The following is a 25,507-nucleotide window of genomic DNA, read 5'->3' as shown; positions in this document are numbered from 1 at the left end:
TGCATGTGATGGGAGTTCAGGTGCGCCAAGGAGTTTTTAGACAAAAAGTGTCCGTTTGAGGGTAGAAGCTCGGATACACAGACCTCAGCTCGAAAAGACACCACTCTCATACAGCCTCTCAACCGACGACACTTGCAGAAGGGAGTTCGTTGCCTGAACCAGCAAAGAACCTAAAATTATTAGGTGGCAACGGAGATTTTGTTTTCGAAATCTAGATTCACAAACCGTAGTGCGTACGATACGTGAATCACTGTTTTTGTTGAAACAGAGCGCGTCTTTTCGTCTCTGATGTGCAGTGGAAGTTGCTGTGAGGGTCGGGGCATGCTTCGTACGGCGAGCTGGTGGGTGCTGGCTTACCCTGAAGTTCATTAGCGGTCGAACAGAATCCATCTCAGTGGCGTCAGGACTTCTCATCTATGTTCTTGTATATTAGCCTTTCCCCCCGACCACAGTTTGCAAGCCTGGTAATGGTCCGGTTTCGTATCGGTAAAACGTGCTACACGTGAGGATCTCAGTTCTCAGGTCGTCGCCGCCTCACGAGTTGCTGATTTGTAGACCCCCGCGAAAATCACAGTACCTATTCAAATGCACACATCACCAAAAATAAAGAGTTGCGCCGCGGCTTCAGCGCGTTACGATGCATGTCGCTGAAGAGGGAACCGCCGAGGTCGCCAGATTTTTCGAGAAATAATAATAGCATCTAGGCTGAAGCGGCACTTCCACTTCATCGATGTGGCCTGCTACATGCTGACGTCCAACTCAGACTCTACGTTGTGATGCACATGATTCTTCTGCTAATCACTGATTCTTAGATGGGTGAGAACCTCTCGCTTATGATTCAGCCTCTTGAGGATATAGTGACCCATGACATCAGTGGATAGCGGCTGCTAGAGCTAGTAAGAGCTACGTTGCGCTCAGCAGAGAAGGACGGAAACGTGTTCTTTTGTAAAAAGACCAATGTGCTCACGTCAACGAGGAAAAAATCACGAACAATATTGAGGTAGATTCGACAGAAACGCCCTAAATAATCGCATACGGCGTTACGCGGGGATGGTCGGGGAAAACTTCCAGCAATTAACGGTTTACGTGGCAATGGTAGAAGGTATACACCATCGAGCAAGGGAGATGGTCTCGAGAGTTGAACACGTTTATATGGTAGAAATGGGCTAGTCGAGGAAGTCTGTGATATCTGAGTGGTACACACCAGGTCGAGATGCGCTCGAGACAGCGACGCTTGCGGCACCGCCATGCGTCTGCTGCGTTCTCTGTCTTGCAGGGGCGCGAATTTTGCTCGTTTTGCATGCACGCGCGGAGGCAACAAAGGAGAGGCACGAAAAAAGAGACTTCGCGACAGTAGACCTCGTCGGTTTTCCTCTTGAAACAAGGACTTGTGGACGTATAACACACACGGATTGTCTTTGAAAACTGTAGCCCGTGTTTCGTACGGCAAAAAAGCACTAGGCTCTCACCCGTGTGCCTTCCCGTTTCACAACGCCGTGGTCTCTTCTCCAACAGGGTGTTTCTCGCTGCGGTTGTCGGTCTTTCCTCCACGCTTGATTTCTTCGTGTGTTCTCCATCGGACTGTGTGTGCATGCCATTTCCTCCCTTTCTGGTTACCTCCACTTGTCCAATAGATCCCTTCAGATCCTCTGCCCCGGTTTGTCTTCCTGTTTTCCGTGTTTCTGCACCGTGTCTGTTGCTGGCATCTCGGACCTCAAAAACCCTTCACTCTCTGCCAGTCCCGACTGTCTGTGTCGGTCTTTCTGTCGCTGTGCGTTCTCGAAGCCGTTGCAGTGCGCCGGACTTGCCTTTTTACCGTTTTCTCCGCGCTTCCACCATGGACAGCATCTCACAGTTGGCCCTCCAGCGTGGAGGCTACGACTTTTCAAACCACCAGAGAAACGTCCGTTTGTTGATGGAGGCGGCTAAACGCTGCCCGGCGGTAGCAGGGTCGCCTACGCCGCCCGGCCTGCCTCCGGCGCGAAAAACAGGAACGACAATCTGTGGAGTTGTGTGCAAAGACGGAGTCGTTTTGGGCGCCGACACGCGCGCCACAGAGGGCACCATTGTCGCGGACAAAAACTGCAGCAAACTCCACCGAATCGCCGACAACATGTACGCCGCTGGAGCAGGCACATCCGCTGATCTTGACCATATGTGCGACTGGCTAGCTGTTCAGGTGGAACTACACCGCCTCAACACGAATGCGAAGGTGCGTTCGAGTCGCCTTAGTGTTCAGATACGTAGGATACACTCGGAGTAGCCAAGATGTACCACATATCGTATCAAAGAAAGGAGGTGTGTAACGACTCTGCGACCCTAGAAATTCATTTGTTTCCATGGTAGGACAGACCCAAGAAAGGTCAGGACTATCGAGTGTGGATCTACAAGATGTTGTCACGACTGTTGCACCCCAGAGACTCATTTGTCTTCACGGGAGGACATGTTCGAAAAAGACAGCGACCCGTCAGTCCTCGACGAAGCGCGCTGCTCGCTTCGGTGTCCTCGTTGTTCGGGGCGGCCGTAAGCAAACAGACGCACTTTTAGTACTGGGGATTCTGAGTAGAGCTCAAGTTACGAAACGCAGACAACGAAGTCCTTTATATGTTCCTATCCGTCGCATGCAGTGCTCTCCTTGTTAGGAACGGACGTCTGAGAAAAGAAGAGGCTCTGTGGACGCGTGGTGACGCCTGGAAGAAGAGAGCTGTTCCATCTTCACATTCGAACACTCAGTTCGGCTAAGACGGCATGCAGTTTGTTTCAGACTGAGAGGGTGTCCTTCAGACTCTTACTGTTCGATTCAGGACATAAGCGCTAGCGAATCGACTCACCTCAGTGCCCTTTTCCACCTGTGTAGCCCGCAAATGCTCGATCAGGGGAATAGAAAACAACTTTGCGTCCCTGACTAACGCGTTCCATGCTGGTCATGTTTAACTTTCTCACGCGGATTCAGGTTCCACACAAAATAGCTACTTTCTTCCGTCTGTCTTTTTCTTGTTTTTCTAGCCTCGCGTCTCAATGGCTGTCTCCGTTCTGAGTCAGGAGCTCTTCAAGTATCAGGTGAGGACCTTGACTGGTCTAGTCAGTGCCTTTTTAAACTCGAAAATCGCTTCGAAGAACGGCGCCCGGTGGCCCTTTGGTCTCTCCCCTAGAAAGAATACATACGTCTGTTATCGGAACTCGACGAAACGATTCTTAAGACACCTCTTCAGCTGACAACCGAACTGCAAAGGATAACCATACGGTTCCGCATGCGTGTATTCGTGTATGAAACTGCGAGTCTCCTTCTATGCATATCTCGGGCTCTACACTTTTATATGTGTGTGTTGAATAAGTCCGAATTCATCTGTCTTTTTCTCCAGTCACATCTACTACATGTATCTCTTTATTCGTAGGAATGTTAATATTTCTGAACGTATTGCTCTTTCGTCTGTTCGGCTCTCTGTCTCTGTATATATATGTTTAGTTGTGCTGTGTGTGTTGGACATCTCTACAGGTGCATACTTTGTCTGTATGCGTCCGGATGTGTGTGTGTGGACCCCAAGTGCATTTTTCGTTCCGTCTCAACTGAGAGCGGCTTGTCAGTGATTTTTCGTGTCTTCTGTCAGGGCTACAAAGGCTGCGCTGTGGTACTCGGCGGCGTGGATTTCAAGGGTCCTCAAATCTATAAAATCCATCCTCATGGCAGCACCGATTGTTCCAACTTTGCCGCTATGGGCAGCGGCAGCTTGAACGCCATGGCTGTCCTCGAGGCAGGTAAAGTCATTTACATGTTGCTCCACCGGGCCGGATATGCCAGTTCAGCAGTTCTCGATCATTTGCATAATAAGACATGCACGGAACAGGCTCTTTCCTCCGCAGTCGTGAGTAGAGAGACAGACAGTCCGGTTCGTTCATCGTAACTGTACATATCAGTAAACATAGACACAAAACCATATACAAATATATCTGTATGTATTGGAGGCGCGACGACTGACACGTGCGCCAGAAATGGGGGTTTTGACCACCGCGGTCAGAGGAGAAGGCGAGGGGAAACAGGGGAAGGCAGGCCCCAAGCCGTTTCCTGTCAACAGGGACAGAACGAGGGGAACTTCTCGTCGCGGGGAGACTTGCGAGGTGTGGGGGGTTTCCTTATGTTTTAAAGCGTCTCAAGATTCGTGAACTCTACGTCCAGAGACGCGTTTCTGTACTTTCCAAGTGTGTAAATGCTTCTGATATTGACAGAATCCTCGTACACAAACTTCCAGCTCGGTCTCTTTCCGGCAGCATTTTCCCCCTCTATCTCAGAAGGCGTTTCTGGGGCCAGCTTTTGAGAGGCGTCCCCTTTGTGTGCGTTTTAGCTGTCCGTTGACAGTTTTTCTCGGAATCGCAGGGAAGTGCTGGCTTGAAAATGTTAAAATGAGAGATAACGTTGTTTTGGCAGTTTTAGCAGTGTCACGAACGAATTTTCAGGCTAGAGCGTTGTCGGAGAGCGTCCGATTCCACCTGCAAAGCTCTGGACGGCCGCACAGAGACGTTTCTGTTTACTCGCGAGGTGTTGCGAAAATGTGTCTCTCCTTCAGGGTACAAGGACGGCATGACCTTGGAGGAGGGGAAGAACCTCGTCCGCGACGCCATCAAAGCGGGGGTCCTCAACGATCTGGGAAGTGGAGGAAACATCGACTTGTGCATCATCACGCGTGAGGGCGCTCAACATCTTCGCAAGTTCGAGACGCCTACGCAGCGACCCTTTCAGGCTACACACCCTGTCTTCCCGAAAGGCACAACACCTGTTCTCCTGGAAAAGATTGAGCAGCTGAAGAGTCGCCTCGAGTTCTCCCAGGAGGTCGAGATGGTCGAGGCGTGAGCGTTCCGAGACTGGAGGCGTAACAGAACAGACTCGCCTCCGGAACGCGACGGAGCGGCCAAAAGACCAGAGACGAGAACGCGGCATCTTTTCGGGGGGGGGGGGCGGCTTGAAGGCGACTGCTAGTTGAGTTGGGTGTTGGACACCTCTGTCGTGAGCAATGCAGGGACAAGGGAGACGTTGACAGAACGCTCGAGAGCAGAACGAGAGAAAAAACGGTAGAGGAGGGTATCGCGAAAGGCACTCTGCACGAGAAAATCTGGAACACGTCCACTGAAGAAGAGCATAGTATGCGCCGACGGTACGACGGTCCAGACGCTGAGTCTCGCGTGAAGTGAGAAAGAAAAAACAAGACTAGGCGTACAACATATGTCGGGGAAAGAGTGATGACAGCTGAAGCAACGCGCCGTAGAACATCAGAGACACGAGAGAGAGCGCGACCGGGCAGGCGTTGAAGAAGAGGGAAGCTGCTGGCACCTTTCCCTAAAAACTCGAAAGTGCACGTGCTGAAACGCAGTGTGCAGCGACTGTGATTGTCTCTGGACGTTTGAGTACAAGGACATGCCTGGAAATCCACAGGAAAGCGACAAAAAACCTCGAGAAACGTGTGGCTCCACCACGTGCGGTCAAGACAAAGGAGACCCTCACCAGGGCAATGCACAGTGGCAACACATTCTCGTCGACACTTCACCAGTGCTAAACTGGTGCACTTTGCTAATTCGCAGAGGTCCAGGCAGATGCGAATGCGCAAACACTGTTTGCAGGGGCAAGGACGGAAAAGAAATTAGTGGACGCCCTCGGGACTTGGGGTTGAATGCAGACACCGAAACCACTGAAGGAGTGTTTTAGTTCGATGTGGAATGCCACCAAAAAGGTTCATAAGCATTCTCTGTTACTTGCGCTTAAGAGCACATGCTTTCTTCTGCCGCCCTCGACTCGGAAGGTGAAGAAACGAAATGCCATCGCTGTACATTAGGGGAGTAAACGGCAGATAGAATCAAAAACGTCGCTCTGAAGAAAGTTGTGTTTCTGGCTCTTCGATTCTCGGAGGTAGACAGCTGGGGTCAAAAGTCGTGACTGCTGTTGTCGACGAAGGAGGAATCGCACAGAGGATCGACAGCACAGAGGTTACAACCTCCTCCCAACCTCAGATAGAACGGTGTTGTGAATCTATAGAGATATGAATAGAGAGAAATGAATATATATAAAGAGAGGTAGATATGATCATCCAGATAGATTTGGGTATATAGATGTATGCATGTTCCGTGACGACCTGAATGGGCTGTAGGCCACACAGTCTTTGAATATCTCACAGAACACAGCTGTCCGTGGTATAGGTCGAGTCTGCTTTTCCGTATCGCAGAGCAGCATATTGTCTGTCACTAGAGAGCTGCGGATGCGCCAGAGTTTCAGCAAAGCATGGAGTCTGACAATATGAGTATTCGACACATTTGGTCTGTTCCGCGTTTACATGCAAGTGACGGTCGGTGAGGCCTTGGTTTCGCCCTTCAGTGCGCGCACACAACCGATAAACCGTTTTGGTCTGGTTTGTCCGCCACACGCAAATGAGCAGAGCTGGACTGCGTTTGCGGTCGCCATCGATTGAGGATTTCCTTCGGAACGCGAAGGCCAGCACAGAGCTTTCGCACCTCTCTCTTGCCTTCGAGGACTATGGACTAAATTCCATGCCGCGGGCCTCTTCTGAGCTTTTTTTCCGTCCTTCTGAAAAGTTTCTTGCTTCTTCACCAGTTATGAAAAGTGCTTTTCCCAGGTTTCTCACTTCAGCTGTTTGTCTTCTGGAGATCCCCTCGCCAGCCACATCAGGCTTGTCTTGTTCGTACCTTCTGGGACCTCGTGCGTCCCCCCGTACGCGTGTCTCTGGCGCTGGGATCCCTGAGAGTCCGTCTCCGATGAACGAGCACACCCTGTCCTGTTATCTTCGCAGTCCTTTCTCTGTTTCAGTTCGTCAGCTGAGCTGTCCAGTCAGATGTCCACTTTGTCATTTTTTCCCTTAGCGAAATTGTCGCGAGAGGAGCCACTTGCCAAGCTCGAGACGATGAAGGACGAGCGCATGCGCGAGCTGCAGCCCCTTGTCTTATTTTCGCTTCGACGCATTTCCTCCGTTTTTCGCCCCTGTTTTCCTATTTTTTCGGGTCTGGTCTTCACAGGCTTGGTCTTGAAGGCGGACTCAACAAAAAATGCTTTAAATCTTCTTTTTACGCAAACGCAGGACACAGAAGAAGAAACATGCAAGCTGGCCTGACAGCGTCGATGTGCATCTTTCTCGTCTGACTCATGTTGCTCGACGACCAACAATCGACGCATTTCCTTGGCACTCTTTTCAGCGGTAAAACGCGAGATTATACGTGAATATTTCAAAGCGACCAGAGCCGCCCTGTTGTGAGGTTTGAATCGGCTTATTTGTCTTCGATCCGCGGCCACTCTGAACCCCACCGACTCGAGACAACTTCAAGATTCACAGGCTGAAACGGGCTCGACTTCTTCGAACGCTTTTTCCCGAAGGAGACGCCTACGACACAACCACCGGCGGGTGGAGGAGCCTTGCTGTCTGGCGACACGCAGCAATTCAACAGAAGTTGGTTCCAGCAAGCAAAAACCTTCGTCGACGTCGTCGTGTTTGCTTGGAGAAAAGTTTCTTTCGATTTCTCGGTGCTTCTTCTTCGTTTTCTGGTCCTCTCGTTTCCCTCGCAGACTCGCTGTGTTTCCTTTTGAGGCTGCTGATGCATTTTCGCCTCTTGCTACGCAAGACTTTGGCCGGCTTGCTCCACCGAAATCCTTGAACGGAGGTTCACGTGTTCGATCAGCTTTTCCCCCATGGCATGCAAAAATTGACTCTCAGACGTGACCAGTGGAGAGTTGAGAGTTTATCGCGCTGGTGGGCTCCTCTGTCCTCACTCTGGCGATCTTCAAGCGAAGGAACTCAGGGAAGTCCGGGTGTACAGCAATCATGGCAAGACTTTGATTGTCTGTTTCTGACGACGGTAGGCAAACATTCTTGTCGCAGGACAACGAGAATGCCTCTGCTTCTTCGATTTGAGCTGTATCAAGGGCACCTGAAATCGCCGAAGATAACGGTAGGCGCCGATGTGCAGCAGGCACAAAATAATTTGAGACTTTAAGACGCGTGCGTAGGACTGCCTGTACCGCTCTCTCCGCTACATGGGATCTCTAAGACTCGTGTTACCCCCTCCGCGTCCAAGTGTCCTACCTTGCCCGTCGCGCTTCAATTGCATGCACAATTACGCGAAACTCGGAAAAAAACACAGTTTCCCTGCCCACTGAGCTGCACCTTTTTTATCTCGATCGTGCATTTGTTTTCTCTTGCAGCGGGGACTGACGAGGCGCGCTCTCCTTTAGAGAAGCTCCAAGAGACACCGCTTTCACTCGCAGCGAGGTGGATGCATCGCTTTCCTGAGTGATTGTACCGTCATGTCTTCTCGACGAGCGCATACACAAAATCACGGATTGCTCGCGAAGTAAGCGCGCCTCTCGCGTTCCCTCGAGTGAGGCCTCCACTCCTTCTGAACGCTGTTCTTCGCTTGACAAAGCATGCCGACAGAGTTTCTCCCTCTCCTGCCTTTGCTTTGCCTCTGCCTCACAGGACTCGGTTCTGATGCATTGAAGGATGCGCATTCCTGTTTGCTTGTTCCCGCCGTTCTGCGAGAGGCGAGCCCTGCAGAAGCACGGAGACTGTTGGCGCCTGAAAATCACAGAATGGAGGTCGCCTCCTCACTCGCCTCTTCTCCACGCCCCGCGCCTTGATACCTGGGTTGCATCGAGGCATCGGCCTTCGTGTCTCTCTTCGTCTCGAGGTTCATCCTTTTGGACTCCAAGGCGACAGTCCGACGCGCGCGGCGATCTGCTGTCTTTGCCTGTCTTCGATTCTTGGCTCCCGACGCGTCCGTTGCGTTCTCCTGACTTTTGCTCCTCTTCTGGCATGAGTGAAGGTTTCCGTTTTCCCGAGCGAGAGCGACGAAGGCCTGTCGTAGATTCTTGTCCGTATGCTTTTTCTCCTCTCTCCTCGTCCGCTTCGTCTGCTTCTTCTCGCTCTCTTGCTTCACAGGTTTTTCCTCCCTCTTCCGTGTCTTTCTTCGCCTTCTCTGTCTCTGGCTGTGCTTTCGCGTCCTGCCGGCCCTCCTGTTCCGGTCTCTCTCCGCTCTCAGGGGGCACTTCGGCACCGAGCCCAAGTCAGCTAAAAACTCGCGCAAAGTCTCTGCTTCAGCGACTGCAGAGCCTGGCGTCGAATGAGGCAGGCGAGGAAACGGCACCCATCAGAATCCCCGAGAAAGGCAGTCAAAGGCTAACTCGTCTACACGCCAAGCTGGGGACCGAGAGAGAACAAGGGAACCGAGACGAGGCTGCTACGCAAGGTGCATCGTCTGTGATCAGTGGGCCTGCTCAGTCGCCGAATCGCGAGCAGAGAAACGGACGAGAGCGAGATGACTCCGAGGCAGGAAAGTCACAGGCGTTAGAGGATGGCGACCTCCTGTTTCTGCTACACAATCTGTCGCTTTTCTCACCCTCGGACCTCCTTCTTCTCCTCGCTGCTCTGGTGCGATGGACCGAGCGTAGTGCGGCCTGTGCCTCGACGGTGTCTCCTTCCAAGGGTCCGCTGTCTCCGCTCGCGGCGCCGCTGCCCCCCACAGTTGGACCGCTGATGCGGGAGGTCGTCTCTCAGCTGGGCACTCAGCTCGCGCTTCTTCCAAACTTTCCGACGACTGCACTTCTTTGTGGAGACCTCGTCCGCTCGAGTCCTGTGCGAGATACGCCGCGATTCTGGGAAGCTTTCTTCCGTTTCTTTCTCTCTTCTGCGCAGCTGAAGTCCACCGGGAGCGTAGGCATTCACGGGAGCAGCCTTGCCCTCTCGTCGGCGTCGCAACTCATGCAGCTTTTGTCTTTTCTTGCCTCTCTCAAGAACCAAGCGGATCAGGCTCACTGCCGACCAAGCGAGGGAAGAACAGGCGACAGGGAACGCGACAGCGAAGCGTGCATGCAACGGGGCTCGGCCTCGGGGGCAGGTGAGGCAGCCGAGGGAACAGAGGCGCGACATACGAGGGCAGAAGTGAACGGAGGAGACAAGAGAGCAGACTCCAGCGGCTTCTGTTCACCAGACCTTTCACCAGAAGAGAAGAATGCAACGCGAGGTGACAAGAGAGGGTGCAGCGGAGAAGGAGAAGTGACCAAGGGGAATGAAAGTGATGGCGTGCTCAGAGATGGACGGCTCGGCGACTCGTCTCCTTCGGATGCTCTGGCCTTGCCATCTGCGCCAGCCTCTCTCTCATTCCTCTTACTCGGCTCTGGAAGGAGCCACCGCTCCACTCAAGAAGCCGCGCTTCTTGACAGGCTTGTGGCGGCTCTGTGCAGTCGCTTGGCCGTGCAAACAGTGCTCGAGACACTCAGCCCCAGAGGCCTCATTCGCCTGCTTCTTCTTCTCGCCGACCTAAAAGCCAAGCATGTGCCCCTCTTGACGGAAGTCGCTGCACTTCTCAAGCCTCTTTGCCCCGACGCCGTCGACTCCACGACTTCAGGTCACGCACTCCACCTTTCCCGCTTTGACGCTTACCTTTTTATCTGTACATGCATGCATTCGTACTGACACAAAGATATATATAGATATATATACATATCTATACATATATATGTACATCTTGCATGCGTAAGACTGGAGATAGCTGTGCGCGGCAGATCCCTTCCACTTGTGCACACGCACAAATGTAACTGTGCGAATGAATTGCGTGTGGATGCATGCGTCAGGACGCGTTCTGCTCGCATGTCGTCATTTTACTTGCATTTCTGTATCCATTCGTCTTCTTTGACATTGCATCGACCACCGGGATGGGCGAATGTCCGAGGTGAATCGCCGCTCCGCCCTCGAGTTTGTTCTCTCGTGTTTTCAGCGAAGACGCCTGTCAGGAAAGGCACCGTTGCGTCTCGATCGCCTCTTCGTGTTTCGGCGGGTGCGATACCAGCTTCTCGTGGCGTCAGTCTCTCGCTAGAGGACGACGAGCAATTTGTCACTCGCGTCCAAGCGTGTGGTTTGAACAGGCTTTTTCGTCCGGCGGATTTGGCTGTTCTTATTGTTTCTTTCGCCGCCCTCGAAGCCCACGAATTCCAGCCTCTTCTCCGAGGCGCAGCAGATGTGCTGTCTGTTCACACGCGCGACCTCTCTCTGCCTCTGATGGTCTCGACCCTCGACAGCTGCTCCCGCATCAAATTTTATCCTCAGCGCCTCGCCGAGGCGCTGCTGCGGAGTCTGCCGCCGGAGCTGATGAAGTCGCACGCAGACGACAATTCAGGCTCTAGTGTTGGCGAGAGCGCCAGAGTCCACCACAATGGAGAGAGCGCCAGAGACGGCCACAGAAGTTCGAGTACTGAAACGAGGCAGGATGGACGGAACGAACTGTTGGAAATGCCAGACACATCCATCTTTTCTCCGCTCTCTGTTTCCTCTCTTGCCTGGCGGGCCGGCTCGCCTGGGGCGCCTTTGTCACTGGCCGAGAGGCACCAGGCTGCCGCAGCTGTCCCCGTCCTTTTGAAGGCTTTAGCTCGTCTGAACGTCCGGCACAAAGCCACTGTGAAGGCCGCTCTCTCGAGTCTCAAGCAGCCCGACAGTCACCAGACTCGAGCGTCCTTGCCGCCGTCTTTGGCTGCTTCAACGCATGGATCGGTCCTTCTTGAGAACGGCGGCTCTGCTTCTCCCGCGTCGCCCACTTCCGTAGGCTCGCCAGGGGGCACTTCGTCCGATCAAACGCAGCGCGGCGGCGCCTGCCCTCACGACAAGGCTTCTGAGGGAGCTGGAGGACTGGAAACCAACGAAAACGCGGGAGACACTCGGAAGAAAAACTGCTCCTTTGTCCCGAGTTTCTCAGTGTTGCCATCTGCAAGAAACACCGCCGCGCTTGTTTACGCTCTCTACCGTCTTGACGTCTGGGACCCTCAAGCGGTCCGCAGCTCTTTAGCTAGCCTGGAGAGCCTGGGAGGCGCAGGTGAGGCACGAGTGTCGGGACTGTCGGATCTCGTAGATCTTTTGGACTCAAAACGAAACGTGTAAACCCAAAATGCCCGTCTCCAACGGTGGGGATGTCATGACAGACAGCCTGTTTATACATGTCTGGACTAATCACGGAGGCAGAATACGACTGAACTCACCTGGAGGAAAAAGGAAGCGCTAAAGCAGAAAGAGTCCCTATGCAAGTCGTTAGTGATACCTTGGCAACCAGACTGTATAATAGACGTCGTCTCAGTTGACAGCAGGGAGAGGGAAAACGCACTCCTGCAGCTGCTCGTGTAGAGCATGTGTTCTACCAGTAAGCCAGCTCATGAATACATTTCTCGGAGGACAGGAAGGAGGAGAGGTGATATGTCATCAGCGGAAGATTGAAAACAATTGTTTAGGAGGTTTGCGGGAGACGACACACAACGTGCAGAGTGGAGCGGTGCGGGTGTATCGGAGTTTGAGCGCACAGTGTCGCATGCGCTGTGTAGGTACAAAGAACAGGTAGAGCTACACGTGAGACGATGTGCGTGTGCCTGTGTAAAGATACGCACTTCAGATACGTTTCTTTGATGTTGAACTCCTCGATTCTGTAGAACTCGTGGCACGGCTGGGTCTCAAAGGTTGCGCCAACGTCCTGCTCGCTGCCTCCTACTTCTCGTGCGCGGGCCCGAAGCTCTACGACGAAATTCTCCCACACGTGAGTCCCTTTTGTCGCGTTTCTTCCACTTCGTTTCCTCTTTTATCGTGCTCGTTTCCCCCTGTACCTTCGCATCCGGTCGCTGTCTGTCTGAGAGGAGTGGAGGAGCAAACCGTACAAGGATCTGTGATGCCCATCTGTGCATCTCAAGGCCTTCGTAAGTGTCGAATCACTACTGCCTTGCCATTTAACGAGACTGAACTAGGAAAGATAGGTCAACCAACATTTTGAGCTCTCTCTCTCTCTCCCCGTGAGTTTGCCGATGCGACAAATGGGCGCCCAAGTGGTGTGTCAAGCGTAACGCTGCGTCGGTGTGTCGCACTGTCGCCTAGGTCTCGCGTACGCCTCGTTGGCCTCTGCCTCGCATTTTCTCGCACCCTTTCGTCTCTCCTTCCTCTCTCTCTGTGCTTTTGTCTTTCGCTGTCTCGTTCGTTCCTCTTCCGTACGCATATACTGTGTCGCTTCCGCGCAGCTTGAAGGAAAACTGCTTCGAAACTAACCTTCTGGCTGTAGATGGAACAAGTGTCGGTAGAAAAACGGTCTACAGAGAAGCAAGGCAAAAAGTCTTCAAATTTCGTAAAAATCGAAATGAGACCGGCGGTCTATTTCCCGATCTATTTCTCTCGTGTATTGTTCTGAGATGTGCTTTCACAACCTTTCCTAACTGCGTTCTGCTTCTTCCGTTGTTGGCCGCTCTTTTTTAGCGGCCTTTCTCTCCCTCCCGTTTTCTCTGGATGCATCCATCTCTGTCTCTCGGCCTCATGCCGCCAGGCATCTGCAAGCTTCCCTTCGCTGTCACAGTTGAGAGCTGCTCACCTTTGCCTCTGAGATCTGTATCTAAGTCTTGTTTCCTGTTGGTCTGTCGTCAGATGCTGCCTATGGAGACGAAGCTAACAAAGGAAGGCGTCTCGCAGCTGAAGATTGTTGAGCTTGCCTGCAGGTGAGGCGCGCAGAACTCGGAAGATTCACCAAGGATAGTATTCTCTCGAGGCGGTTATTCTTCTCCCGTTCGCGTGCAAACACGCGGTCGGAGAGCAGCTGGCGTTACGCCAGCGTGAATTCCGAGGAGGCAGCCGTGGAGGACGTCGATTTCTCCAGTGGTTTTAGTTCTCAGCGATTTGCATATATGCTACCCTCTCGTTTTCGCCTCCCTTTGGGGGTGCCAGGTGCTCGAGTTCGACCTTCGTTCTGCTTCTCACCCGTGCGTTTCAGATTCTGACGGTTCCCTTTGCTCTCTAGGGTCGGCCACCTTCCCTTCTCCTTCAAGACGCTCTCTGCCGCATCTCGAGATCTTCTTCTTCGCATTCGCTCGTGCGATTTGGAACCTGAAGAAGTGTGTGTGTCTGGTCTCCAGAGGGAGGTCTCCTCGACTGCTCGAACTGTCGGCTATCACTGCTTCACTGAGGTGCGTCCTCTTTGTTTCCGCGGAGTCGAGCTTCGTTTCTCTTCCTCTCGGCATTGTTTCTTCTGTTTCGACAGTGTCGCTCCTTCTTCTCTGCGCTCTTCCGTTCTTCGTATTCGTCCAGGATCCTTCCTGCCATTTCAGTCTCTGTTTCTCTTTTCGTCTCCTTACACAGCCGACGTCTGCGGTGACCTCGGCATGCGCTTGCCAATTCTTGGCAGTCAAGTGCCGTTGAGGGGGCGCTGCTTCCCGCTGTTCTTCGTTTTTTTGGCACTCCTGTAGGATGTCTGTCGCGTTCGCTTCGGGGGTTCGTTCAAGTTCCAGCCATGTTCCTCGGTCTTTCCAGTTTGAGGAGCCTTGTGGTTTTTTCTCTTGAAGGCTCTCGATGTGCTTGCTCCAGGCTCGCCGGAAAAAGAATGACTCTTTAGAGCCGAAAATCGTCAGTTTCCTGAAGGAGCGGTCCTCTTGGCCACATGTGGCGATGCGCCTTTTATGTGTAAAGATGAAAACACCTCCTAAGAATACCTTTCCTTGTCTCCTCCGTTGCTCCATCGACGCCCAAGCAGAGACACTGCGTGCGCGGTGTCTCCCGCATTTTCACCTTCCTTGCGGAGGGCTTGCGAGGCCGCTGCGTGTTTTTCCTTTGTTTTTCTCAATTGGTTCGCGTGTTCGCGGGATCATTCTCGAACTCTGCTGTTCACGCAAAACGCTCTCTTCTCTCGTTTCCCTTCCATATTCATCGTCCCCTGTATGCGCGTCAACACCGCAGGTCCAAGTCGGCCCGTACACGCTGGATTTCGTGAAGCCGGTCACGCAGGAAGACTTGGTTCAGATGGCAATGGAGGAAGAGGCGCGGAAATCCATTCCAGGCTTTCGGCGACCTCTTCGTCACATAGACGACCCCTTCGGTTGGTGTCTCGCCACTTAGGAAAGAGAGTGGAGCTGCAGAAAACAGAAGTGCAGAGTTGCGAATCCACACTGTCGCTAGGTGCATCCACCTACATCGACACATCGTTCTCTTTGCAAAGAAGGCAAACTGAAAAGCATAGCCACGTTTGCTTTCCTGGGTCGGGGGCGGTCGGGGGCTCGCGCGTTGAGACAGAAAGCGAAGATGACACCACTCGAAAACCTTTTGTCTCTTCAACCTGAAAGTTATGAATGCGTCGCCTTGCATGCGGCTCTCGCTGCTCTGTCGAGACTCTTTCTTGAGAGGCACTGTCGACACATCGATTCTGAGGGAAATTTTCGCTTCGATTTGGAAGCACTGGTGTAGAAGAAAAGTGTCGATTCTGTTGTGGAGTTTTCTGGATATTCAAAAGTCATATGGATAAAGTAGTCTGCCCCCGTGGCAACTGTGAACTAGGTAGAAGAGGTTTGAGTTGTCTGGGCTTTCCTCAGCTTCGTCCCCAGAAACGGTGGTTGACAAAAAACTAGGAATCACACTTTTTCAAGTACAAGAGGGATTCCAGCGTCAGCGGGTGTCAGGTTGGTGTTGCATGCCGTAGCACGTGAGGAACAGATGAACCTCTATTTAAACTCAGCAGTTAGCGGGCTGCATATTTCTTGTTTGCGCTGAAGGAACATTTTCGTGCGTGGACGGGGACGCATTAATGTTAGGAAAAACAAAGACGACAGAGAGGTAGCGAAAGAGTGGTTGATGTGTGTCCTCTGTTTCTACGTAGAGCACGAGTTGGACATCAAGGGAGTTGTTCTCGAAGTCGACGGCCCTCAGCATTTTTACCGTGACTCATTCCATTGGTAGGCCACCGAAAACGAACAAGAGGAGCAAATAAAAAGCGAAAGAGGACTAGCTCTTCGCTGTGCAGCATCCTCGGAGAACTAGTGTCATTCAGTCTTTGTTCCTGATGATATACTATGGCCGTTCGAGTACGTTTCATAGTGGACGTTATTCACAGAAAACAGCAAACTATGAACTGGTAGACGGCACTTATCATTTTTAAACAGCTGATGCGGTAGTGATCAACCAAGGCAGCGTAGGGAGACAGAACAGTAGCGAAACCGTAAAAGATGTAGCTGGAATTCTGATTTCTTGCTACAGAGTGCCTGACGAGCAGCAGGATGGTGCCTGTGCAGCTTCGGTGCTGGAAAGGAAACCATGCGGATATGCCTCGATCATAACACGACAGAAGGAAAACTGGTGATGAAATTACAACCGTTTGAGAGAATGAAAATAGAGGCATGTTTGTCCCGTCAGGGAACTGACGGGGAGAGAGAGAGCCTCGAGACACTAGAGGCCCGCACATACGCTTTGTCGGGCGTTGTAGACCGTCATAGAGAACGTGCTGACAAGAAGCAAACTGCAATTTTCACTGAGCCTGCGGATTTTGTGACGACCAGGACTTCGGCGAGCAAGCTGAAACATCGTTTATTGGCGGGACTTGGTAAGAAAAGTGAAGGGGATCGGGTCGGCGAGGAGCAACGCAGTCGAGTTTCGTAATTTGAGCTGAGAACAGGGAACCATTCACAAGCCACATTCGGTACTGGCTTTTTCCAAGGCGCGACGGCGACTGAGTGCCTGGTGGGAGTGCAAAGCGAAACTCGATGTTTCAGTGACGTGTCTGGAACGCTGTGGCCCTATTTGTTCATTTCCTATGGCATTGGGGCTTCAAGGGAACGTAACGCTCGGATTGTTAGGACTAGAGCGTTCGTCCTTCACTCATCTAGTAGGCAACTTGCCAAAGAAGAATGTGAAACTGTGGATGTTTGTGCACGTTTCCTGTTTCTTTTCAGGATTCCGGATTGCGCACGTGCCTTACTTCGACTGGCTGGAGCTTCACACGGAAGATGTTCGTCGGGTGTATCTCAGGTTAGGCATTGTGTGCACTAGATATTCTCAGAGGGGACTTGTGTGTCAGAGGCAACTCACTCTACCAACACGTCGCCCGTGCAAAGCATGCCGCTTGTGCGTAACTCCAACCTCCATATTGCGACTTCTGCGGCGGGAAAGTACACGTTTGCGTACGCCCTCACACCGGATCGTCTGCATTGGATTGGGCAGAGAGGTTCTTCGTTGCACCGCCCTCACCATATATGACGAGAAGTTGTCTGCCATTCCGATCTCAGGTGTGCTCTGGAACGGGCTCTTTCCCCGTCTCGGGGAGACGACCTAGAACGCTGGGCACCGCACGCCGCATCATGCGGACTTAAAAAAACGCCCCTGAGCAAAAGCTCTGTTTCAGAAGAAACCTCTGTCTCCAGTGACTTGGCTTTCGATGGAGATCCTGCCTCTACGCGTTTCGACGCGGCGAAGGGGAATGTGGGAGAGAGCAATGCAAGGGTGTTAACGGCGGAACAGGGAGACCCAGACACCATCGAGAAAGGGAAACAAATCAGGGATCCTTTTTCGTTTGCACCGGCACCGTTTCTGAACGCACACGAGCGAGCGCTACTGCATGAAAGGAAACACGGAGATGCAATGAAAAGCAAAAAGATCGCGTTAGCCATTTATAAGAGGGAAAGGGACCGAAAGAAGCGAGAAAGGAAAGAGGAGCAACGAAGAAAAATCGTGGCACTCCAGAATAACCCTCGTAATTATAAAGTCGGGTCTAGCTAGTACCTTGACACTTCCTCATCTTGCGCAAATGACACTTCCAGATACAAGCCATATTCGCTGTCAAGTTCGCTCTTCTCAAGATCAATATGCAAACTGGATTTGTTAATTCTTGAACGAACGCAGTTCTGTGGGTTATCGGAAATGCCCAATAACACACACATTCGAACTCCTTGCTGAAGAGTTCACTGTGTGCAAGGGTATTTGAACCAGAGTCTGGTGAAGGCTTTGTGTTCCGGGATTGTAAACTTGGCCGATTAATCTTTCCTAACATGCGTTTCTGCGCTCGTCTCGGGCGGACTAAGGATGATGCCCCTAGTTCATGACCGTCACACAACTGGGGCTAAATTTAGGGAGCGAGAAACACCTGGATCCGGCGTGTGCCGCCTCTTTGCTCACGTTGTGGGCAGTGAGACTCCCGCGTTGTAAGAGTGCCGTTTCCTCTCAACGACAGATGGCTGTTTGTTTCACTAGAGTTGTGCTAGCGTAGACTGAGACCAAAGAGTTGCTTTATAGCCAAGGCACTGAAACTGGAGAGTGCACTACAAACTCACGGAACGAATAAATCACCCAGCTTTCGTCTATCGTGAACTATGTAGCGCCTCATCAGTCGCGCGGACGTAGGAGCAACGTGGCACCAGCGAGCACGCTGACGATTCTATAGTAGGCTGCAGTATGTTTCACCTGCGCCCCCAACCAGGTTTCCGACGCGTCCTCCAGTGCTCCGAACCACGACAAAAGCCTTAATTTTTGCCGAACAGAAGAGTCTGCCCATCCTCATGGGCAGTAACCAGTACTCTTGAGTCACAAAAACAACAAGACATGAAGACAAGCAAACCCCTCTACGTTTCAGACTCGAACGACAATTGCACCTGCGGCGGCAGCGCCCAAGACACACAACCTTCGAGGGCATTCCTCTCCTTTCTGTTGCATCGTTGGCTTGGCACCGGGCACGACAGAAGATCAGGGCATGCACAAGACATCAACTGCGCTGCGGTATCGTTCCCGCAGAGAGAAGACGAAGGTTCTGATGAAAGGCTCGCCTGGCCAGAGGAATTTTGGGAGCCCCAGGAAGTACTACCAAGGACCGGACCTCCGTTAGTTCGTGGAAGTGTGCAACAGCAACAAGATGAGTTGTGACGAGGGGCGCCTCTGCATGGTCGATCTAGCCGATTAGCTGCAAGCGATGATACAGCTGCATGGCAGCCAGATGGCTCGCAAAAGCCAGGTCTGCACGGTCCTGGACGAACGCCACAGCATCTGTGCTCATGTGTGTGGTGGCAGCAACAACAAGAACCTACACACGAAATAGAACTGTTACTCACAGACGGCTGATCTGTGCCCCCGGGGTCGCGCTCTATGCTCGAAGAATCAACGGAAGGCAGCGATGAGCCGAGCGTGCTGCAACTTGAAACGATAGCGCTACTTTGAAGTGGTGCACCGATTCTGGAAGGGAAAGGCAGAGGATTGCTGGGTCGTGGACAACAGTGGGGAGAGCCCGTGGTTCGATGCCCCAAAGTCGAAGGGTGGGTCCTCCACGAAGGAGACAATGAATCTTGTCTGGAGTTGCTCCACATCGAGTTTTGCGAACAGTGCATGGTGCATTGCTGTGGCGCCCTTAGGCCTGTCCCCGAATCGCCTTCTTGTCGTTTGCCTCCAAGTCTCTCAGCTTCAGGAGACGAAATCTGAAGGCGTTGTCCTTGTGAAGAGTTGGCGCGAAAGATTGGCGACGGCGTGCGTGCTGCGGGGCTCAGTGGCCGAGAAGTTTGCAACAAGCGAGATGTGTTACCAGCGGCAGATGGCTGTTGAGGAGGAACTTGGACCGAAAGAGGTCGGCATGCGTCGCCTGAAGAGGCAAGGCGCGGCTCGTGTGTCCCTCTTTCGTAAAGAAGGGTGGGGCATGGACAAGCAGAATCGTCGCTGCTAGAGATGGAGGTCAACGAAGAACAGACTGGTCCCAGTTCCTTGACTGGCAGAGCGCAGCACGGCCTTTCGTCGTCCAGTGACAATTCCCCGTTGTTACCGCTCAGATCTGCGAGGGGCGAACGTGTTCGACTGCAGCAGCTTCCCGTTGGACGTAAACGACAACACGGCTCTGAGTCGGAGACGCAGGCTGACTGAGCAGATGGTGGCCCGCAACTCTTTTGGAAGTCAGCCTCGCTCAGTTCTTCCTCTTCGCAACACTCATTAACCGGAACCGCGGACGTGTTGGCTGGTGTGACTGTAGCACAAGCGTGAATGACATTCCGAGGTGTCCGAATTGACATCTGAACTTCACTGCTCCCAGACGACGTTCTTTTGGACGGACTCGCCAATCCCCGTCCTGATAGGCAGAACTCGCCGTCCGCCGACTCTGGATCGGGTTCACCGTCATCTGTTCCGCAGCCAGTCGAACCTCGGAAGCGGGGTTGGGACAAGTCGGCTGTGCTCTCCAGCGGATTCACACACGAACGGATGTTTCGATCGCAGCTGAGGCTGCGCCTGCTGGGCTTGGAGTTGCACGAAGAGCGAAACGAATTGCAGATGTGCTGCTCCTCTAACGGCTGTATCATCTTCTCACTATCTTTTTGACAGAGGTCAGCCACAGCGCGCTTGAGACACGACTTTCGCCGGTGCTTGTCTCCACCATCAGAGCGTGCAGATGGACAAGCAGAATCAGTCGAATGAGAGACTCTCTTCGAAGTTGACTCCACACACGCAGACTGCCAAGGTCGTCCGTGTCGACATACTCGAAAATCCGAGACGTCTTCTTCAACTCCAAGTCCTGAGCGAAGACTTGCATCTCGACCCCGTCGTTGCTGACTGATGGGACACTGAGTGTGAGATCTCCGGGCAATGTCCATCAATAAACGTTCTGTCTGCTCGTCAAGGTTTGCCTGCATGCGCTGCGTCTTTTCTTTTTCTTTCAGCAAGGCCTGCGCAAGAGCGTCTACCGCCGTCGGTTCCCGTTCAGAGCCCCGCTGCCTGTGGATCAGACTACTCATACAGCCTGGCGAACGGGGCCCGCGCTGTGCTAGTGCCCAGAGCGTTTGTGGCCGACAGAGCTTTAGTTCCAGATCCAGCAAAGTCTCCTCCAAGGCGTTATTTTCGCTAACCAAATGCTTGTTTCGATGTGAGGTCTGCATATAGAACCTGCGCAGCCTTGAAGACACTTGACGCTCGCGATTGAGCTGCTTCTCTGCCTTCTTCAGCTGAGTTTCCCGATCCGCAATGACCGTATTCTGGTGCGTCAACCTGGTAGAAAGAGTTGCCATTCGTTTTTTCAGAGTCTTGATTTCCTCTTCGAGTTGCCGGGTCGCCAACTGAAGCAGAGTTGCCTGCTGACGAGCCCTGTTTCCAATTAGAGTGGCTCTTCTCAATGTTGCGGAATCATGACAGGTGACCTTTTGTGCACAACATGGAGAAGCTTTACGATGGTTCGCAGCTGCGGCTTGACATAGGACTTTCCTGTTAAGTGCATCTTCTCTCGCGGCAAGCTGCTCCCGGCAATCATCAAGAAGCCTTTTCGTATGTTCTGCCTCTGCCTGTACCACTTGGAGTGCTTGAACAAGGCTGAACGAAAATGTACACATTAACTCAGTTCACCTGGATTCTGGAAAGGTACAATCGAATTGCAGAGACTGTAAATCATGGCCATGAGTACACCGCTCTCCATTTAAATTGCTCTTCTGCTCTTTTGAGGCTACACGTGTCTCTATGCAAGATGCAACAGTATGCTGGCCCGATAGTACGCCACCAATCCTGCCCTGCTGATGAAACTGTCTTAAGGCGACGAAATCGAGATGTTGTTCATATGACACTCCTGGCGATTATCTGCAGGTAAGCTAATGCACGCGTCTGCAGAGGTATTCCACACTCAGCTGGTAACTAGGAGGCATTTCCTGTTACCTTCGCCGTCAAGCTGTGGCTGATGTGTGGCATACAAGGGGAAGAATGATTATTGAAGAACACCACGTATTATCAGGTTGACGACTCACTGCGTTTTTTCTTCCTGGAGAATCCTATTTTTCTGGGACGCTTTATGGAGGCCAACTTCAAGCCTAGAGACCCGCGAATGGTCATGAGGAGTGAAGCACTGCGGTGGTAGCCTGCTGCTGATTGGCTGCTGACAGAGGTAAGAAGGCGAGCTTCCGGTGGTGCTGCTCTCTGAGTGTGTTGCAATCTGCCGGCCTCTTTCGGTTGCTTCAACAGTGCAAGAAGGACACGTTTTTGGTCTAATTCGAATCATTTGCAGGCTCCGCAGTGAAGAGCCCCTTGCTTCCGAAGACTGTGGAGCTGAGGCAAAGTCTCCAGGAGGTTGTGCAAGACCGTTAGTCTCACTAGGTCTCTGATCTGAAGCCCCGCCCTTGCGTTGTTGCATATGCAATTTTTCGTCACTTGTCAAAGATGCACACGCTGAATTCTGAGATACGTCTAACACCACTCGTGCTTTGACACTCGGAGTGGCACAGGTGACTGTTTGACTTGGGTTGGAACCACAGCTGGGGCACCGTGCCTTTCTTTCTTGCACTGGTGTTTCCCCCGAAGGTGTCTGAGCATAACCCGCATCATTGCTACAGCCTCCGTCAGGGCCATTTACTTTGGCTAGGAGGAGAGAAATTCGGTCTAACACCTCCACGAGCAAATCGTTCCGGTCCTTCTTTTGTAGTGCCCCGCACGGCAGAGGATTCCTGTGCATGCATGAGGGGGGTGAGTGCGAGTGATGGCAGTGACTGACGGTACTTAAAGATCTCTCCGCATAAGGCGGCTTCACAGATCGAGAACGAACAGCGGGAATTGTTGCACTCGCCTCCATTCGCCCAAGCATACGGTTTCCCTTACCATTACAGACGCGACCGGACACAGGTAAGGAACCGGGCATTTGTCTGGAGTACGGCACGGCGTAGTTGGTCTGCATCTTAGGCTACGAGATAATGGTTTTCACGAATGGCAGACTTGGAGGCAGACGCATGCTTTCCCTCTTTATGAAGAGCTCAACCGCGCTGCTGATCCAGGACTCTAGGCTGACGGAGCTCTACCGGGGAATCTTTGTTACGGCGGTACCTCTCTTTTGAAGGATCTAGACGCTCCGTGCCTGAATTCTTGGCCTTCAAATTAAGGCTTCTTCCATATTACATATGAGTGTTCGGATTTCGCTTGTCCCTGGCGAACGGTTGCTGCTTGAAAACCAGCTTGAGGTGCAGGATGACGCCACGGAACAGTTGAAAGTGCCACAGAGTTTTCTACATTCGATGTTAACGGAAATTATCGATAGAACTGCCAACGTTCAGGCTCACGGAGCGGCCAAACAGTCCATGAGGGGTGCATGCAGCAGGTTACGCCCTCCTGTATTTTATTTCAGCCAAATCGACGCACGCCGCCAAGGTCGCACTGTGCCGTGAGAAACAGCTTGCCTGTAGAACCTGCTACATTCTGAATAGCTTTCTGGAAGAACCCGATACATATGTTGGGAGAGCCCAATTCTCCAGAATTGCAATACAGTTTTGCCTCTGGGCATGAACAGGTTCATTAAAGACCTGGAATCAGCTGTTGACTACGGGCAAATCAACGAGTCAGTTCCTCGCTGCCGAACCCAACGAAACTGCACGCCCTCTTAGGGGCTGCAGCGAATCGCTTGCGGCGGCTCACTGCCCAGTTAGCCTCCAATGTAGCCACACGCTAGGAATAAAGATGTCAAGTTAGCAAGAGATGCTTTCCGATGGCGAACGCTTCTTGCCGACTGTTTGCCGTGAGTGGGGATAACGACCTCACAACGAGTTTTCTCTGTGTCGTGCAAGACGGTGTGCTTTGGACACCCTCGCCTCAGCCCCATAACCTCAGACAAACAATCCCTTGGGGCCCCCCATGTCGCATGCACATTTGTGAGTACTCGCAAAGGAAATATGAAGTTTCTGGCAGAATCCAGTCTTTCAGTCACCATTTATTGACTCCGTTTCGAAACAGGTGAAACACTTGCAAATCTGCCATTCGATTTGAACGCCAAACGTCCAGACGCACTGCCCCACAGGGCATAACGAACTCGAAACCAAATAATTCACTCCAGGTGCGCCATCGATAGGAAAGAAGTCGCTGTGACTTACAATCAGTTGGATCCCTCGTATTATGCAAGGATTCGTGCTGTGTGACTCACCCTCTGTATACGATTTATCGCCGCGGGTAATCACAGCAACAAACGTTTTGCAGACCTGCCAAAGAAAGGATACGGGCATACCGTTGCTATCACCCTGAGGGATCACATCATCAACGCTTTGTTCACCCGGTTGACGAGTGATTAGGCAGGAAGAGAGATAATGCCTTGGGGGAAAGATTCAACTCGATTGTTGGTCCGAGACTGCCAGCTGTCAATTTTCACTAGCTAGAGAGGAAGAAGCAGGCGCTGGAACTTGCTGGAAGGCACGAGACCATCCAAACTCAACTCGGTTGCACTATTAATCGCAATTAGCAGTAGTTTGGTAAGAGGCCGACTGCTCTGCCTATATCGGAACCCGAAGGCATCTTCACAACACCCATCTCAAGCGAGTGACAGACTACGAGCAGCAAGAATAGCAGATACTGCTGCATCTGTCATCCTGGAACGCTATTGTGTACACAGACAAAACCTTTCGTGATTGCTCAGCTAGTCTTCAAGTACCTGCCGGTTTGTCCGGCTATCTGTCTGCTAAGGCAGAGCAACTGCGCGGAACCATGGCGCTATTAAAGCGTCCAGATCTGCCTGGCTGCCTTCGAGAATGCATTTGTGTGCTTGGTGTCGAGGTCTGGTGACCATCCACGTCAGTATTTTAATGGATTATCACCGGAGGTTTCCTCTTGTCGAGGAACGGTGCCACCCCAGCATACAGTATTACGGTGTCGACAACCAAGAACCCGTGGTTTAAGACTCTCATCCCACCTCCATCTTCCCTTCCTTTACAGCGTGAGAGCTACTGAAGACAAGCAAAGACTGGTGATGCACTGGCTAAACCGTGGAAAAGTAGAGGAATCAACGGTGGCAGATGCCGCTTCTGGAACGTCCAGGTTCACAGGCAGTCACAGTGGAAATGTCACTTTATCAGGATTAGTCTTCACAGCTTGCGCCTACTCAGTCTGGGCGGTCAGCAGGCTGTGGTGAGACGAAAAGCAAGAAACACTCAACCCATTTCGCTGGCGGAAACACCACCGCTCCCGGCTGCATCTGCGTTTCCTCTTCTTCACGCTGCTTGCCCACACGTTAACCATACTACACCATTTCGCATAATAGAATGCGGACCCGTGTGTCGGCTGTGCGTCTCACTTCTACTCTTCCCCTTAAGTCTGTTACTGCGACCGGCGCCTGTGATCGATTGCCGACCTTCTGCGTACCAGCAAATATATTGAACCAGGCTATGACTACCACGGAGAAAAACGTATTCTCAGTAGATGTGATTGTATCCGTGTTTATCGTGTTCGTAGTGCAGCCGTGGTACCCGACAGCCAAGAGTTTGGGTTGACAGGCAGTACTCCACGGTCGGACTGGAGCCACTAACAAACCGCCGGTTTCGGACAGATTTGATTTTGACACCTCACAGGACGCTAGAAAACAGAACTCAGGGACCAAATGAAATGGTATTACGAACCAGTTAACCGATAGTGAGTTATCTGGTGTGGTTGTCCCATCAAACCAAAAGCCGCTGGTAAGAAAATTAATCCAAGCATCGACTGGGTCTACCTAGTGGAATCCACCCGTCTGCTATTTGGACAACCTAATCGCCCCACAGTCCCTCTTCTTTTCCGAGGCTTCCGACGATATGTCTCCTTGATAAAACAATTTCCACGGCGTTTCTTCTGTGTGACCTTGAGTAGTTTTCTCGCTCGTCTGACAAGCCGGACGGTGATGATCTAGTTAAAAGAGCTTCAGCTTTCTCAGTTCACAGGTTCGATGCCCTCGTCAGTACCGTTGCACGCATCTCATTCAGGTTTTTGGAGCGCGGTCACACAGTGGAGTATGTGCTTGACAA

General features: G+C 52.2%; 3 protein-coding genes across 3 annotated transcripts; all 3 read left to right on the top strand.

Moving 5' to 3' along the window:
• Positions 1 to 1,333: 1,333 nt before the first annotated feature.
• TGME49_306930 (proteasome subunit beta type 7 precursor, putative) lies at positions 1,334 to 5,462 on the top strand. The gene is made up of 4 exons (XM_002371825.2): positions 1,334 to 2,212; positions 3,007 to 3,060; positions 3,609 to 3,756; positions 4,563 to 5,462. The coding sequence occupies exons 1-4, from the start codon at positions 1,592 to 1,594 to the stop codon at positions 4,844 to 4,846; spliced, it is 1,107 nt and encodes a 368-aa protein (XP_002371866.1). The 5' UTR covers positions 1,334 to 1,591; the 3' UTR covers positions 4,847 to 5,462.
• Positions 5,463 to 7,686: 2,224 nt separating this feature from the next.
• On the top strand, positions 7,687 to 8,489 carry TGME49_306940 (hypothetical protein; the record flags this gene model as incomplete). The annotated part of the gene is made up of 2 exons (XM_018782508.1): positions 7,687 to 7,941; positions 8,469 to 8,489. 2 exons carry the CDS (start codon positions 7,687 to 7,689, stop codon positions 8,487 to 8,489), a joined length of 276 nt encoding a protein of 91 aa, XP_018635655.1.
• Positions 8,490 to 8,492: 3 nt separating this feature from the next.
• Positions 8,493 to 17,537, top strand: TGME49_306950 (RAP domain-containing protein; the record flags this gene model as incomplete). The annotated part of the gene is made up of 10 exons (XM_018782509.1): positions 8,493 to 10,395; positions 10,765 to 11,853; positions 12,458 to 12,561; positions 13,431 to 13,501; positions 13,801 to 13,966; positions 14,733 to 14,871; positions 15,646 to 15,721; positions 16,322 to 16,365; positions 16,715 to 16,790; positions 17,048 to 17,537. The coding sequence occupies 10 exons, from the start codon at positions 8,493 to 8,495 to the stop codon at positions 17,535 to 17,537; spliced, it is 4,158 nt and encodes a 1,385-aa protein (XP_018635656.1).
• Between the last annotated feature and the right edge of the window lie 7,970 nt (positions 17,538 to 25,507).

This window comes from Toxoplasma gondii, chromosome XI (genome assembly GCF_000006565.2).
Source record: "Toxoplasma gondii ME49 chromosome XI, whole genome shotgun sequence".
Taxonomy (NCBI): Eukaryota; Apicomplexa; class Conoidasida; order Eucoccidiorida; family Sarcocystidae; genus Toxoplasma; species Toxoplasma gondii.
Note: the sequence above shows the minus strand (reverse complement) of the source record. Positions and strands in the feature narration are given on the sequence as shown.